The 14,673-nt window shown below is 39.9% G+C and overlaps 1 protein-coding gene across 5 annotated transcripts in view; it reads right to left on the bottom strand.

Moving 5' to 3' along the window:
• Positions 1-14,673, bottom strand: part of PRTFDC1 (phosphoribosyl transferase domain containing 1) — a 95,824-nt gene that overhangs the window by 17,103 nt on the left and 64,048 nt on the right. For all 5 annotated transcript variants that reach the window (XM_074324931.2, XM_074324934.2, XM_074324930.2 and 2 more), the window contains one exon: positions 6,645-6,710. In XM_074324931.2, coding sequence (XP_074181032.1) covers positions 6,645-6,710 — 66 coding nt within the window. The remainder of the gene's footprint in view (positions 1-6,644; positions 6,711-14,673) is intronic.

Consider the following 14,673-nt stretch of genomic DNA (forward strand, 5'->3'; position numbering starts at 1 on the left):
CTCCTCCTTAATTGAGCTATAATTAACGTTTACTGCTTAAATTGCCGCAAAGAAATCTTCTAAAATTCCCATTTTTTTTTGAGTGGGCAGCTTTGGAAATTTCTTCAGAACACACTGTGCCTCCTAGACACTTCCAATCTGATAACTCTGATCACTGAATCTGAGCTGTCCGCCAGTTTCTGTCTTAGTCATCTCATCACACCTAGCTCACTTCCTCCCAGGAAGCCAGTAAAATCTGCAGCCTGGGGGCTGCAGGCAAAAATTCTATGGGGAATCTCTGAAGTGTGTTCTTCGTCTGCTATTGTACGATCCTAATCAAAGGTAATCACATCAAGCTTCCTAAAGAAAAAGGAAGGAAAGAAAGAAGGAAAGAATCACACAAATCTAAATGATTTTCTTCAACTCGTTATTCCTACTTTTAATCTTTTAAAATGCAAAGTGATTAGCACACCACAGTCTTATCCCCAGCAGTGCCCTTTTGTGGCTGTCACACCAAGCAGAGGGATGGCAGCAGTGAGGATAAGCTGATTGCGGATGCTGAGCATGAGTAGGAAGGAGTGTGAGTATAAAGCCCATGGAGAAAGGAATGTAGTTCAGCATTTCATTTTATGTGATAATTCACAAAATTGCCAGAATCGTCAGTTGGTGGGCATTTTCATGATTATTCTCAGCCTAGTCAGATGCAATAAAAAGGAATGAAAGAGCTAAGGCAGCCAAGGAGGGAATGTTGGCAGGTTCCGATGCTTCGTTCTGGCATTTGATTAGAAACTTATTGGGGGGCGGGGGCCACGTCTCCCGAAGTCTTGTACTTAACCTGCACATCTGTGTTTTCCCGTTGCCAGATTTGAGCTTGTTTCCATGCATTTGGTTTTATTTCACCCTTTCAGAGATTTCTCTTGAACATGAATAGAATCTTCTGGCTTTAATGGATATACATATGTTATGAAGTGCCAGGATTAAATCAACTTTGAAAAAAATCCGCCAGAGAGCATGGTGCACAGACAGCTTAAACGCACCGAGTAAAATGCTTTTAACATTGTGAGCAAAGAGAGGCCATTTAACTTCATCATTGAGGGCTCCCTTTATTCAATAGCAATGACCTATTTAGAACCATGACTCAACCAGCCTCCCATGTGAGCGTCTCTCCCTTTAAAAAAAAAAAAAAAAAAAAGAAAGAAGAATAGAAAGAAAGAAAAAAGAGAGAAAGGAAGAAGGAAAGAGAGAAAAACAAAAAAGAAGCAAGGAAAGAGAAAGGTGCACGGGGGCTGTTTAGAGTCTCCCTTTTCCAAATGTTTTAACTTGCTCATCCTTAGAGGGTTTAAGAGTTACATAGGACAGTTATGGGGCTTATCATGCCTCCAACGTACAGCATGGAAAATTACACAGGTGAGCTGTTTTCCCACGTTTTAAAAAGTTCTTTTATAAACACATTTGAAAACATTCTTTCTAACCCTTCTACCTTCATTTAACCATTTAACTCTGTCGCTGCTCCTTGGAGAACTTATCCCTTCTCTTCTACTCCTGCTTTGCTCATGTAGTTCAAATACAAACTCATGCTGGCTCTCCCCACACCGCCTCCTAACTGGCTTCTCTACCTGAAGTCTCTCTGCCTCCTCTGTTAATCCTACCCTCCTGCCAGTTCATTTTCCCAAAACACAACTTTCATGGCTCCTCCTTGTTTTTCTGAGCAAGTTAAACTCTTTATTGGGACATCCAATGTATTCTACAGACCAAATCCAATTTACATGTTCAGTTTTTTAAATTATTATTTCCCTATTGCTGACGAATTTCCTTCAGTCACACTTATCCACTCCTGTCCCCTGGCTTTCCTATTCCCCTCCCTTCATTCCATGCTGCTCTTCCTCCCTCTTCTGTGTTATTCCCAGAACTGGTCCCAAAGAAAACTGCACCCTCCTCTAGATAAGACAATTACAGTCCCAAGGAGTCATTCCTTCTTGGATTTCTTTAAATTCAAGAAAGAGTCTCATTTGGAAAGACCCCTGGAGTGCTTCTCTGGGTACTGAGTACTTAAAAAGAGAACGTATGTACAGTTCATGGCAGAAAAATAATATAATGGTTAATGTAACTTCAATGTAAATTCATTGATTGGGAAATGATGTGATGACTATATGAGAAGGGAGAGATTAGATGATGACCTACCACCCTTCCAATGCAGATATTCATCCAAATGCAGACATTTATTTGCAGTTTCAGACTTTCTTCTACAGCCATTAGAAAAGCACCCACTAATTGTTGGCTGCTTTTTCCTTTTAAGTCTTTTCCCAGCTGGTGTATGGTCTGCATGATTGAAAGATTCTGAAATTTATTTTTAAAGTTCTCTTAACTCTTAATGGTTAGCCTTTCTCTGACAGGCTAAAGAAGGGGCAAGCAGGGCAGGCCATTTCATTTGATTCCTTTCTTTGTTTAAGGAAAAAGAAATTCCAAAAGTTAAGCCTTTTTTTTTTTTTTTTTTACACTCCTTCACCCTCAGCTATGTAGCATTCACCAACTCTTTCCCCCTTGAATTTCTTGCAACACTAAATCCCTTCTTCCACAAAGAGCATGCTCCCTTCTCTCCATTCAACACCTTTCTCCTCCAACTCTAAACAAAACCAGCTGGTGGAGGTGTCCTTTGTTGTGACCAGGGGGCTTCTATTTATGCCTTCCTTCCACCATGTCTTCCCTTTCCCAAACTGAGTGGAAAATGGCTTTCTGATTTCCACCTAAGATTAAGAGGAACCTGCGCAGACTCAGTCACCAAACACTTCTTGTGACCTGCCATGCATGAGGCACTGAGCACCATGCTGGAGACAGGATGGTGAGTGAGACAGACGTGGTCCTGTCTGCGTCACACTGATACTTGGGGGGTGGGTGGGGAATAGGCCAATAAAACATTAGCCCCAAAGTACACACTGCAAATTGTGGAAAGGGCTCCAACGGAAACAGGGTACTGATACAGAGAGTAGTGGGGAATGGGGGGAGTATAGAGCGGGAGAGCATGTGCTCATTTTGGACAGAAAGTCAGGGAATGCCTCCCTTATACAGGGAGACCTGAGGAATCGTTGGGAAATGGATTCCAGGTACAGCCACAGTTTGTCCAAGGTCCTGGCAGGAAGGAGCTTAGCCAGTGTGGTCATGGAGGAGAGGGTGGTGTATGATGCTGCTGGGAGAGAGGCAGGGCCAGATAACACAGGCCTTACAGGCTGTGAGAAGGAGTCTGGCTTCTAATCTCAGAGCACTAGGAGTGGGGTTGTCAGGTAAAATACTGAACACCCAGTTAAAATTGAATTTCAGATAAATAACAATTAACCTTTTAATGTAAGTATGTTCCAAATATTGCATGAAACATAATTATACTAAAAATTTATTCATTGTTTATTTGAAATTCAAATTTAACTTGGCATCCTGTTTTTCGTTGGTTCTTTTGTTGTGAAATCTGACAAGCTAGTTGAGAGGCCACTGAAAGGTTTTCAGTAGGCTAGTGATGTGATCCAATTCGTATTTGAAGAAGATCCCTCTGGCTGCTTTGTGGAGAATGCTTTGGAGGGTGGCAAAGGTTAAGTGCAGGCAGAAGGTCAGGGAGACTTGTGAGGCCATATCATAGCAAACCAGAGAAGGTACAGTGGTGGCCTCTCCCTAGAAGACCAGTGCTTCTCAAACCTTAATGTTCATAGGAATCATCTAGGGATCTTGTTAAAGGAAGACTTAATTCAGAAGATCTGGGGTTGGATCTGAGATACTACATTTCTAACACATTTCCAGGGGGTACTGACCGTCCTGGTTCCCAGACCAAACGTCCGCAAACTATAGCTCATCAGCCAAATCTGGCCCGCTGCCTATTTCTGTAAATAAAGTTTTACTGAAACATACCACTTGTTGCCATATTATCTATGGCTGTTTTCATGCCATGATGGCAGAATCAAGTAGTTGCAACTAGCCCACAAAATCTAAAAGACTTACTACTCTGTCCTTACCTGGAAAGTCTGCTGATCCCTGCCCTAGACAATACTTTGAGTAGCAAAGGGTCTAGACTTGGGTGATTACCAAGGACATGGGTCAAAGTGGGCAGATTCAAGATATATTTGAAGGCAGAGAGTGTGGTTTACACTGGCATATTCAGCATTCCCTTATGATGTGAGCCTACACACCTTGAACTGCAGGATTTTAACCTTAAGCTGTTGTGACAGAGAACCTGGCGAATCTATGTTGATGCATCTTAGAAATATTAACCCAGTGCATTCAAAGCCCAAGAGGTTCTACTTGGCATGCATTGAAACACATACAGAAGTGCATCTACACATACAGGGAGGGTGTAAATATACCACAAAACCGCACCTGGTAATTTGGAAGACTCATTTGTCATGTGAGCAAAAGTTGAAGCTGACTCCTGCTTGCTCTTACTGCTGGCTGGTTTTCCATCTCTCCTACCTGAACATCCATGAGCTCTACTTTCTCATGGGTGGGGGTCTTTGCAGTAATTATAGGCGGAGATACTGAGCCACAGCACTTTCACCCCTTCTGCTCACTCCATCCCCAGTAAGAAACTACTTTTTCCTCAGCCTCCTCTCTATCTCTTAAAGGAAGGGACTAGCCAGTTCTCATCCTAGAGGGAAATCACTCTAAAAGGAAATAGAAGATGATGTTAGAAGGAAGGAGAGAAGGACCACAAGTCTGTGTGCAAGGTTTTTCTTGGAGGCATTCATTTGAGATTCTTAGAGTTGCCAGTTTGACAGACTCCATAGTAAAAGCACAAGGTGTGATATTTCTCTTGTGTAATAAATCTGTAAGGCAATGTCATACAACAAAGTACTAAAACGACTTATCATGTTCACTAGACTTATTGTGGTGATCACTTCGCCATATATACAACTATTGAATCTTTATTTTGTACATCTGAAACTAATACAATGTTATATGTCAATTTTACCTCAATTTAAAATGTGCATTAACTTAGCATACAGTTGCTATTCATAAACCTATCTACCTGATCTTTCATCTCAGATCTTAAGAGGAAAAAAGCACAGTAATAATGTTAGCTTGGTATAATGACGTAACAAATTATGTTTATCTCATCTTTCCCTAAATGAAAGGAATCCTTCAATATTTTGCACATTTTACTTCATAGTGAACTAACATCTGCATACAAAAATTACATAAAACAGAGTTTAATATTGAGCCATGCTCAGTATCACTTGCTAGCTTTTGATCTTCAGGAATACTGATGATATAAGAGGCTGCAACCTGGCTTTACCTATGATGTTTACTTCCCCAAGTGATACAAATGTAATATTTAAGTTGGGTGATCTGATATCACACACATAAGTTAACGTGTTACTATAAACATACACATACATACATTTGTAATTATAGAGATACTGAACTTATATGTGCCAATTTTCAAATACTGATAAAATTATACATTTCATAAAGATAAAGGTAAGTTAAAAGATAAAAAAAATAAATTAAATGACTTATTTAAATACCACTCCAAGAGTGTTAAAAAGTTATGATTCTCTGGAAATTGCTTTGAGTATTTTAGCATTCTAGGATGCTATTTTATACACTGTAATAGCAACATCAAATGGTGGGCTAGTGAAACATTAACATCAAGTTAATTCCAATTTCTATGGAACATAATCTACTACTAGATAGCAATCTAACACTTGAATGCAACTATGCTGTCTTCGGAGTACAGGGAAGTGAGCTATTTTGCAGGTAGAGTCTTTGTGGTGTGGGAGTATCCCTAATGTTATTATTCATCTTTTTATTAAATGTAGTTGCTATTCCTTTTCACCATCCGGGCATTGCGTAACAATAACAACCACAAATATGAGAGATTGAGCTTGTGTAACAGACTGAGCCATTTTACTTAAGAGAGCTGAAGTTGTTCAGGGATAATGAATACAAGATATGTCAGTAGAGCTGAACAAAAACAGATTCTGTGTTGTTTTCATTCACAGCAAAAATTGCATTTCAGGTCACATTTCCACAAAGACCATCTGCTTTATGAAACAACTCTTCTTTCCGAAGTATGTATTTATGTCTGAATCCAAACAATTTTTTCACTTGATTATTAAGCACTGGCATGTTTAAAACTCCATTTTAAAACTGGCGGTGTATGCAGCATGATCTAACGGGTTACATTCTTTTTAATGAGGTGGAAAAAGGCAGAGGGCTGAAAAATGTGCTGTCTCGAAGTCCTTTTTATTCTAACCCCAAATTTTGTACATTTCAACAAACCTGTTTAAATGTGTTACTGAAGGGCCTGGGTGAAGGCATAGATGAGAGACATAAAGCAGACAAGTAAAGGGAAAAGCTTTCTTTTCAGGAGGTACCTGAAAGGGTGAGCAGAAAAGAAAGAACAGGAGTGCCAGTGGGGTTTTGTAATACGAGGTTGTCTGAAATGAGATTGGAAGGAAGCTGGAAGACGAAAGATTTGGTCTGCATCACATCCTGGAAGCACTGTAAAAGGAGTGTTTTATAAAGGAGAAACCACTAACAGGACTCACACATCCACTTGCATGAATTAGCAAACCCGGGACAGTGTCTGAACTGTATTGCAAGAGCTGACCTGAAATGAAGGTCACTGATTTCCCCACGACATCAGACATCAGTGTGAACCGAGCAGAGTTCCATTTACAAACCTTTCCAGCCAGTGTTGAAAGATCGTTGCCTCCAATTATCTGCATCTCGCCCATGGACTGGTCATTCTGAAAACAGAGAAGCCAGTATTTTACTGTACAAGAAAAACTGTAGAGCACATGTTCCCATCTACCCAGCCAGGGGCTAGATTGCATCTTACAAATAAAGCACAAATAGCTAATACAGGTTCATGGTTGCCTATGGTTACCAAGAGCCACTCTCCTTCTTGCTCTGGTGCTTGAGACAAAGCATTCTAATGGCTGGGGTGAGAGACTGTGGACAGCGGATGGAAGGAGTGGAGAGAGAACAAACACGCCTAATTTTGGAACAAAAAACTCTGATGGGTGCCTGAACCCCTCCTGAGCAGACAGAATTAGAGAAGACAGTCATACTCCTGGACTCCCTGAGGGAGAGAGGGCTACGGGAGCCCCAGGAGGAGGCCAAGTGCTGGTCAGCTGCACCAACATGCCCCAGTCACAGCTCTGCAGTGAGGAACTGTGGTTCTCAAAGATGTTAGAAGCCTCCCCTTCGCCCTACCAGGGCAGGTCCTCACCTGACGTCAAGGGCAATTCTAACAGGATCAAGGATGACTGCATTTAGACCTTCAGACACGAATGATGAAGCCTCAGGAACTTTCTGCAGTTCCAGGAATATGAGACCCAGAACCCTGTTTAGGAGACTTCATTCAAATCCCATTAGAGGTTATAAGCATCCATTTCCATAGTTTTTATGTATGGTACATTATCCTGTCCTAATTAAATCATGCACATGCGCATGTGGACACATACACACACACCCCTACACACACCCCCCCCACACACACACACACATCCTACACACACACCTACACACACACACCCCTACACACACACACCCCTACACACACACACACCCTACACACACCCCTACACACACACACCCTACACACACACCGCCCTACACACATCCCCTACACACACCCTACACACACACACACAACTACACACATACACACCCCTACACACACAAACACAAAATAAAATGTAGATCGTTACTTAGTGAATGGCACCATAGAATAACATGGAGGCAAAACAGGAAACAAAGCAGGCAAGTTGTTTTCTAGCCTCATTACAGAGATGCATTCAAGGAACTGAAGCAGATATCCTACAGGCATTCGGCTTGTGATCAAGCAAGACTGCTGTAATGTTGCAACTCCTTGATGCAAACGATAACCTAAGGGAGAAGATGACAATCTCGGCACTATGTGTATGACGTGTGGAACCAGGAAACATCTTCAGTTACTGCTGTGGACAGCTGTTGCTTTTGCCAGTTCAGCGCTTTCTTCCCTTATTCTGGCAAGAAGCCCTGCCTCTTTCTGGGTGGAGTTTATTCCACACAGATCAGGTGGGGTCAGGCCTTACCCACGTAAACCAGCTATGCCTGAAGCTGTACCCAGCCTTGGACCTTCCAGCTATGTAAGCCACTTTATTCTCTTAGAAATTTTCTTGGGTTGGCTTGAGTTGAATTCTCTCACTTGAAACTAGGAGTCTTGATCTAGACATAGAGTTACTTTGTCATAGAATGGTCATCTGGGAAGGGGGAAAAAAGCCCCAAAGCCAATAAACAGGTTTACCAATGAAGCAGCTTTTGACTTTTTACCTTATTGCTTAAGAAGGAAAAAAAATGACCTTATAATGTTTTTACATCCACTTGGTAAAGCATTTACTCCTTACTGCAAAGGAGTGGACAGAATGCTTAAAAGTGGCCCAGTACATTAGATAAAACCAATAATTTTCTTCTTACGGGAACTGATCTCATAAGGAAAAAAAAAATCAAAGAATATCCAGAATTCCCTGATGTTTTGCTGTTTTTTGTATAGGCATATATAATCAGATATTAACAAGCAGGTATGTCAGTAGGTTAAAAACTTGTCAAAAATGTCAAAGGAAAAAATTTTCTTGTCACTTCCAGAAGTGCCGATATACAGGAGTTAACATAGAAGTTAACACAGGGAGAATTTCTGCATATTAGACTCAAATATGTTAACAGCAACAGGAAAAATAAAATTTCAGTACCTCTAGAGGACTGAAGTATGCAGAATTGGATACAACTATTAAACCACAAAGTTTAATGTAAAAAACGAGATTTGTACTCTGCCAGATCAGAGTATATTTCACAATTCTATTATCATTTCCTTTCTATTGATTAAAAACAAAAAACACAATACATCAGAAAGCTAAATAATGTGCTAGTCACACAGTAGTGTATTGCCAACCAAGTCATATTTCAGAAGGTCTTACTTAGTCCAAGTTTATAACATGTTTTTAATATTAGATTTGTCCTTAATTCATCTGGAACTTATATTTTCCAAGTGTGTATAAGTCTATTGTCCCAATACCATTTATTGAATTCTTATTTTTCCCTACTGGTTTGAAATGTCATTTTTATTGTATCTTTCATTCTCATACGTGAGGGTCCGATTTCTATATTCTTGTTTCCTTAAGCTAACATGTATATTTCAGCATCCAAACCATACTGTTAAATTACCGTAACATTTTACTATGTTTTAGTATCTGGTAGAGCAAGTCCCACTGTTCTGTTCTTTTTCAAATTGTCTTGGCTACTTTTGTGCATTTATTTGCCTGTCTGGTATGTTGTTACGAAGAGCAAATAAATTGATACATATAGAACATTTAGATAGAACAGAGCCTGGAACATGGCAAGCACTCACTAAATGCTAGTTGTAATTAATTTCCTTCCCTCTGTTCCTCCCTCCTTCTCTCCCTTCCTCCCTTCCTTCCTTCCTCCCTTCCTCCCTCCCTCTCTCCCTTACTTCCCAGGAAGGTCACTCCTCAGGCTTTCCTGGTACAGTGGAGTCTAGAGCTTCCCCGGTTTAATGACTCCAGAGAATAAGCCTTTGTCTCTTGCCTGGATACAGAAGGGAACTTACAGGTCTAACTTCTCCATTCACATGCTTCCCACTGCTTTCAGCTCATTCCTCCCTCACCCCATCTTCTAAGAACCTGGTGACACTGAGCCTTTCAGGAATTCTGGCACATGAATGCTCTACTTCTCATTGACATTTCTCTCCACAGGCTTTCAGATTTTCACTTTCTCTATTCAGCTGAGTTAGTGCCCTTCCTTAATCAGTTTTGCTTCCTAAAAAACAATGCCATCTCTTACCCACAGAAGTCGTTTCCCCATCCTCTTTGTCCGTGTGTGTGTGTGTGTGTGTGTGTGTGTATGCACCTTACTTATTTTTTTTTTTTCACCATAGTTTCTGTGAGATTTCAGGAGGGAATAGAGTTAATTATATGCATTCAATTCACTATGTTCAACCATGATATTTTTCTAATGGTTCAGAAACATCCTTCTATTCCTAGAACTGATATATTTTTTGTTAAACATCATTGGTTTTGATTTCATAATATTTATTTGGGATTGTTCATCTTATCTTCATAAGTAAGGTTGGCCTATAGTTTTTTCAAAATGATACTAGCCTCATATAATGAGTTGGGTGGTTCTTTTTTTTTTCTGTGCTCTAGAAGAGTTTGCACATGAATAGATATATCTGTTCTGCTATAGTTCGGTAGCGCTCAGAATAGGTATTATTTAATACCCAATTTATAGATGAGGATCTTGAGGCAGTAAGAGTTGAAGTAACTTGTCGAAAGAGGGCAAGTAAGTGACAAAATAGGAAGTGAAGGAATGCAGTTCAGTCCTAGAATTGCCTGGTACCATACTATTCTGGTGGAACACCCATCACCCAATATTCCTAGAAGAAAGAAGCGCATAGTACATCTTGATAGTAACACGCAGAAGGAGTGGGTCCTGGTTGTACTAATGAAGTAAATACATGAGCTGAAATGTCTCTGAGAAATCAAAATCTTGGTAGAAATGTTGGATTTGTTTAAGTAGCAAAGGAAATCTCTGACATTGAGTCTAGCCATCCTTTGGAATATTTTGGAAATTATATTACCTTAGATGACCTGATCACCAGGTATAAAAAGAGAGCATGCCAAATAGCCCAGCAATGGCGATTCCTCACCCAGAGAATGTGGACTGCTTAGATAATGTTTAGAAGAAAATATAAATGAGGAAGAATAAATATCCTGAATTCCTGTCCCTTTGAGGAAACAGAAGGGGGAAAATCAAGAAAACAAATAAACAAAGAACCACTCTCAGCTATTTATCTCCAAAGTCAGAGAGACTTATTTGAAAATCTATACATGCAAAAGCTTTCTCAATATTCTCAGTCCCCACAGAAGCCTTAACTTTGCTTCACTGCCAAATTTCAGCCTAATCCTTCCTCTCAGCTATTTCTGCGCTTAATAAGGTTGTCTAGACTATATAAAATGGATAGAAATGCAAAACCAAACCAAAACCAGTTAGTTATAAGAAGTTTTAATGATCAAACTAGAGAGCTTATAATGAAAATTTCAGTAGTTTCAAACTACTGAAAAAAAATTTTTTTTAACTCTAACATTTGACACCAAGTCAGATTATGAGAACAGGTAAATTGCTATAGTTTGGTAGCGCTCAGAATAGGTATTCTCCAGAATACTTTTCTCCAGGTATTCTCCAGTTTTCTTTTCAACCAATGGTTGGTGTAGGACATGACACTGAACTGGGTGCCTTAGTCCTTTAAGCTGTCTGGGGCTAAAGTGGAGGGCACAGTGCAGTCAGAGCTGGTGTGGCTTCTGGGCTTCAACCAGACCAGCTCCACTTGTCCCTGTCATATTGAATGGGTTCAAAGTAAGATGGTGGGGGCAAAACAAATGTTTGAAAACTATCATGTTGTCTGCCCTTAAAATTGACTTACTTTCTTTTTGTTTTCCTGTTCATTGAAATATCCATTTCCTTCTGAGACTGTTTTTGTTTAGAGACTCATTCTTTCAACCAATGTGGGGTGAGTTGTGAGAAAGAATACAGAGCTAAGTGAACAGGCAGCGGGTGTCCCCTGCACTCTGGGACCAGACTGCGGGCTTCCCATCACAGCTCCAGCTTCCACCGGTTGTAGGACTTTGAGAAAGTCACTCCACCTCTCTGTGCTTCAGTGTCCCTATCTATGAAGAAAGTATATTAATATTTCCTATTTACAGGATTATTGGGAGAACTGAAAGGATTAATATGCATTAAGCACTTAGAAAAGTGCCTGCCATATAATAATAAACAGTCATAAACTAGGCACTGTCTTCTCACCATCTACATCTAAGAACGATGATTATATGTACTTGAGTTTCTTCACATTGGCTTTGTGATGTATCTTTGTTCAGCTCTTAACTTAGCACATTGCAATAATACATGTATGCCACGTGCTCTGTGGTTAGGGGTTCCTGAAGCTGACCACTACCCTTGAGGCATGTGGCTAAGAAGGACTCATGTCTTTCCATTGCCATTCTGTATCATGGTGAGAGCCCTGGTTAAAAATGACCTTGTTTGTGTGTTCCTTTGGGATTCCTCAGTGACCCCCCCAGTTCCCATGCTATGGTGTCTGGAGCTTTAAAGTGGACCATTTGGTGGGCATAATTTCCATCATCCCCTTTTCCCTCAATAGACAGAAGCCACCTGGAGATCATGCTCTGATCTACTTTGGAATCTATCATCTCTTATCAGATCCCTGATGGCTAGTCTACGGAGCCATTTATAGTCCAACTGCTTCATAAGACGGCAACAGTTGATCTGTGGTAGAAGATGAGAATGGATGGCTGGGTTCCTTCATATTTTTCCAGGCCTGGCTGCATTTTTACCGTAGGGATCATGAGATACCCCAACTATTTCCTACAAATCCACCATTTTAGCTTAGGGTAATTTAAAATAGACTTACACTACTTGTATACAAAAGAAACTTGACTAAGATATCATGCTGTTAGGTTGGTGCAAAAGTAATTGCGGTTTAAAAGGTTAAAAATAATTGCAAGAACCGCAATTACTTTTGCATCAACCTAATAATTTACAGGAAAAGTCAGTATTTACAAATTTTGGTAAATATTACTAATGACAAATCTCACTATTTTGTCAATGAATAATGCACTGCACTGAGACCCTAGGAGTTCCCGGCATACAACACTCTGCTTTATCCTCCATGTCTTAGCTCGTGGTAGTTCGTGCCTCACCTCTCCATCTTCCCTCACAAGGGTAATTTTTACTGTTTCTTCAAGACTCACTTCAGGCATCACCTCTTTTAGGAAGTTTCCCTGGAGTCCCCTGGACTTCATCTGTGTCCCAATAACACTCTATACATATCTGCATGTTAACAGACCACGTCCAACTGGAACTTTCTGTGAATGTAGCAGTTGCCAATAGAGTGAGAACTCCTTCAATGTAGCAGCCTTATTTTCACCCTAACTATGCGCTCAGTAGTTGGCACATTTTGGCACCCAATGTTTGTTGAGCTATCAGATGTTGAAGCATTTGAGTACATGGGTTAGCTATATTTTTAATACTTTTTCCCCTACCCACTTTAGACACTAATTGTTCTCAGGCAGCATTTAGTTTTTTTCTTGCTTTAAGTTCTTTCTCTGGCTGTCTAGCATCCTAAAAGAGCTTACTGCCCAAAGGGAGACAGAGAAAAAAACAACAAACACATATGAAAGAATATCTGTAAAGCTCAATTGAGAGGGACATAAAGAAAGCTAACCTGAGTACCTCGGAAGACAGAAAAATATAAACTTTCCTGTGTTAAGTCTGAGTGAGTCCCACCCAAACTGTATTTCTTTATTCTCATGACTATTATTTTATTATCTCAGTTTCCAAACAGCCTCCTCAATATTTTTAAATGCTTAAATGCGATGTGAATTCTGAACACTAAAAGTGTGAAAATTTGCATTATTAAGATATTTTAATACCAGTAGTTCATTTCATGATTAGTAGAGGATACATTTTAAAATCAAATCAGTATTTTAACCAGGAAAAAATAAATAAATAAATAAACGTTGCACGCTCAATTTAGTCAATTCAAAGTGTACGTACCTTTTGCATTTCCTGAATTTGGTGTATCTAACTTTGCAAACATGATGTGACTTTATTCAAAGACAAAATGGCTTTCTGTTTCATGACAATGATTTATTACTCTATTGTGATTGGTATTCTACTCCACCCAGTCTCCAAGAGGGGTATTGGTTAGCTAAGAGTAATCTCCATCCAATAAGGAAAGGCTCTTTTCTTATGAGAAATAAAGGGATATGGGTCAGAAGAAGGACCACAATCATATAAAGAAGCTATAGGCTAGTAGGAATAATGCCGGGTCACCAAGAAAAAGGAAAAGGGAAGGGGAGAATGAAATAGACCTTTACTTCAATTTAGTTATAACACACCCCAGGAAAGAGGAAACTCAGTTTAAAAACAGATTCGGTGACTTTGCTTTACATGAACTGTTTGAAACCTTGAAGCAGGATATCCTTCTGTTTTGAACACTGGTATGGACTTGTTTTGGTTTAACTTATGTTTTTAAATTATGGATCAGAATGACCAACAAGCCGAACCTCCTGACACATCTGAATGACCCCAGAAGATGTTAGTACAATCTGTGTTTTAAAATGTGTACCACTATATCCCAGTGGTGACTATTTCTTGAAAGGCATTTTCTCCACACAATTTTTTCCCTTAAGTTATCCAGAGAAGATTTATAACTATAACAAAAACAAACAAACAAACAAAAAAACAAAACAAAACAAAAAAAAAACTAAGTAAAAATCATTGTTCAACAGTAATGAAATCTTATACCAGCCATCCAGAAACTGTTTTAAGATTGCCAGGGGATGAGAAGGTGAAGAGAAAGGGCCAAGGGAGGGAACTGGTGGCAGTTCTAGAACACATACCACTCTGGGGCATTACACTGGAACTATCTTCATCCCTACCCAATTGTACTCTAGGTCCTAAAAGTTTGACTATCTTGTGTCATGTCTCAGCTCAAAACGTTTCTGGACATGCCGAGGCCCTCAAAATAAAGTCCAGTTTTGTCATCACAACGGGCAGTGCCACCCTGAGAGCCAGGCAAGAGGGGCTCTGCATATCACAAATACTGAAACACAAACACATTTGCTTTGTTCT

The sequence above is a fragment of the Rhinolophus sinicus genome, chromosome 1 (genome assembly GCF_057876585.1).
Source record: "Rhinolophus sinicus isolate RSI-liver-muscle chromosome 1, RSI-T2T, whole genome shotgun sequence".
Lineage (NCBI taxonomy): Eukaryota > Metazoa > Chordata > Mammalia > Chiroptera > Rhinolophidae > Rhinolophus > Rhinolophus sinicus.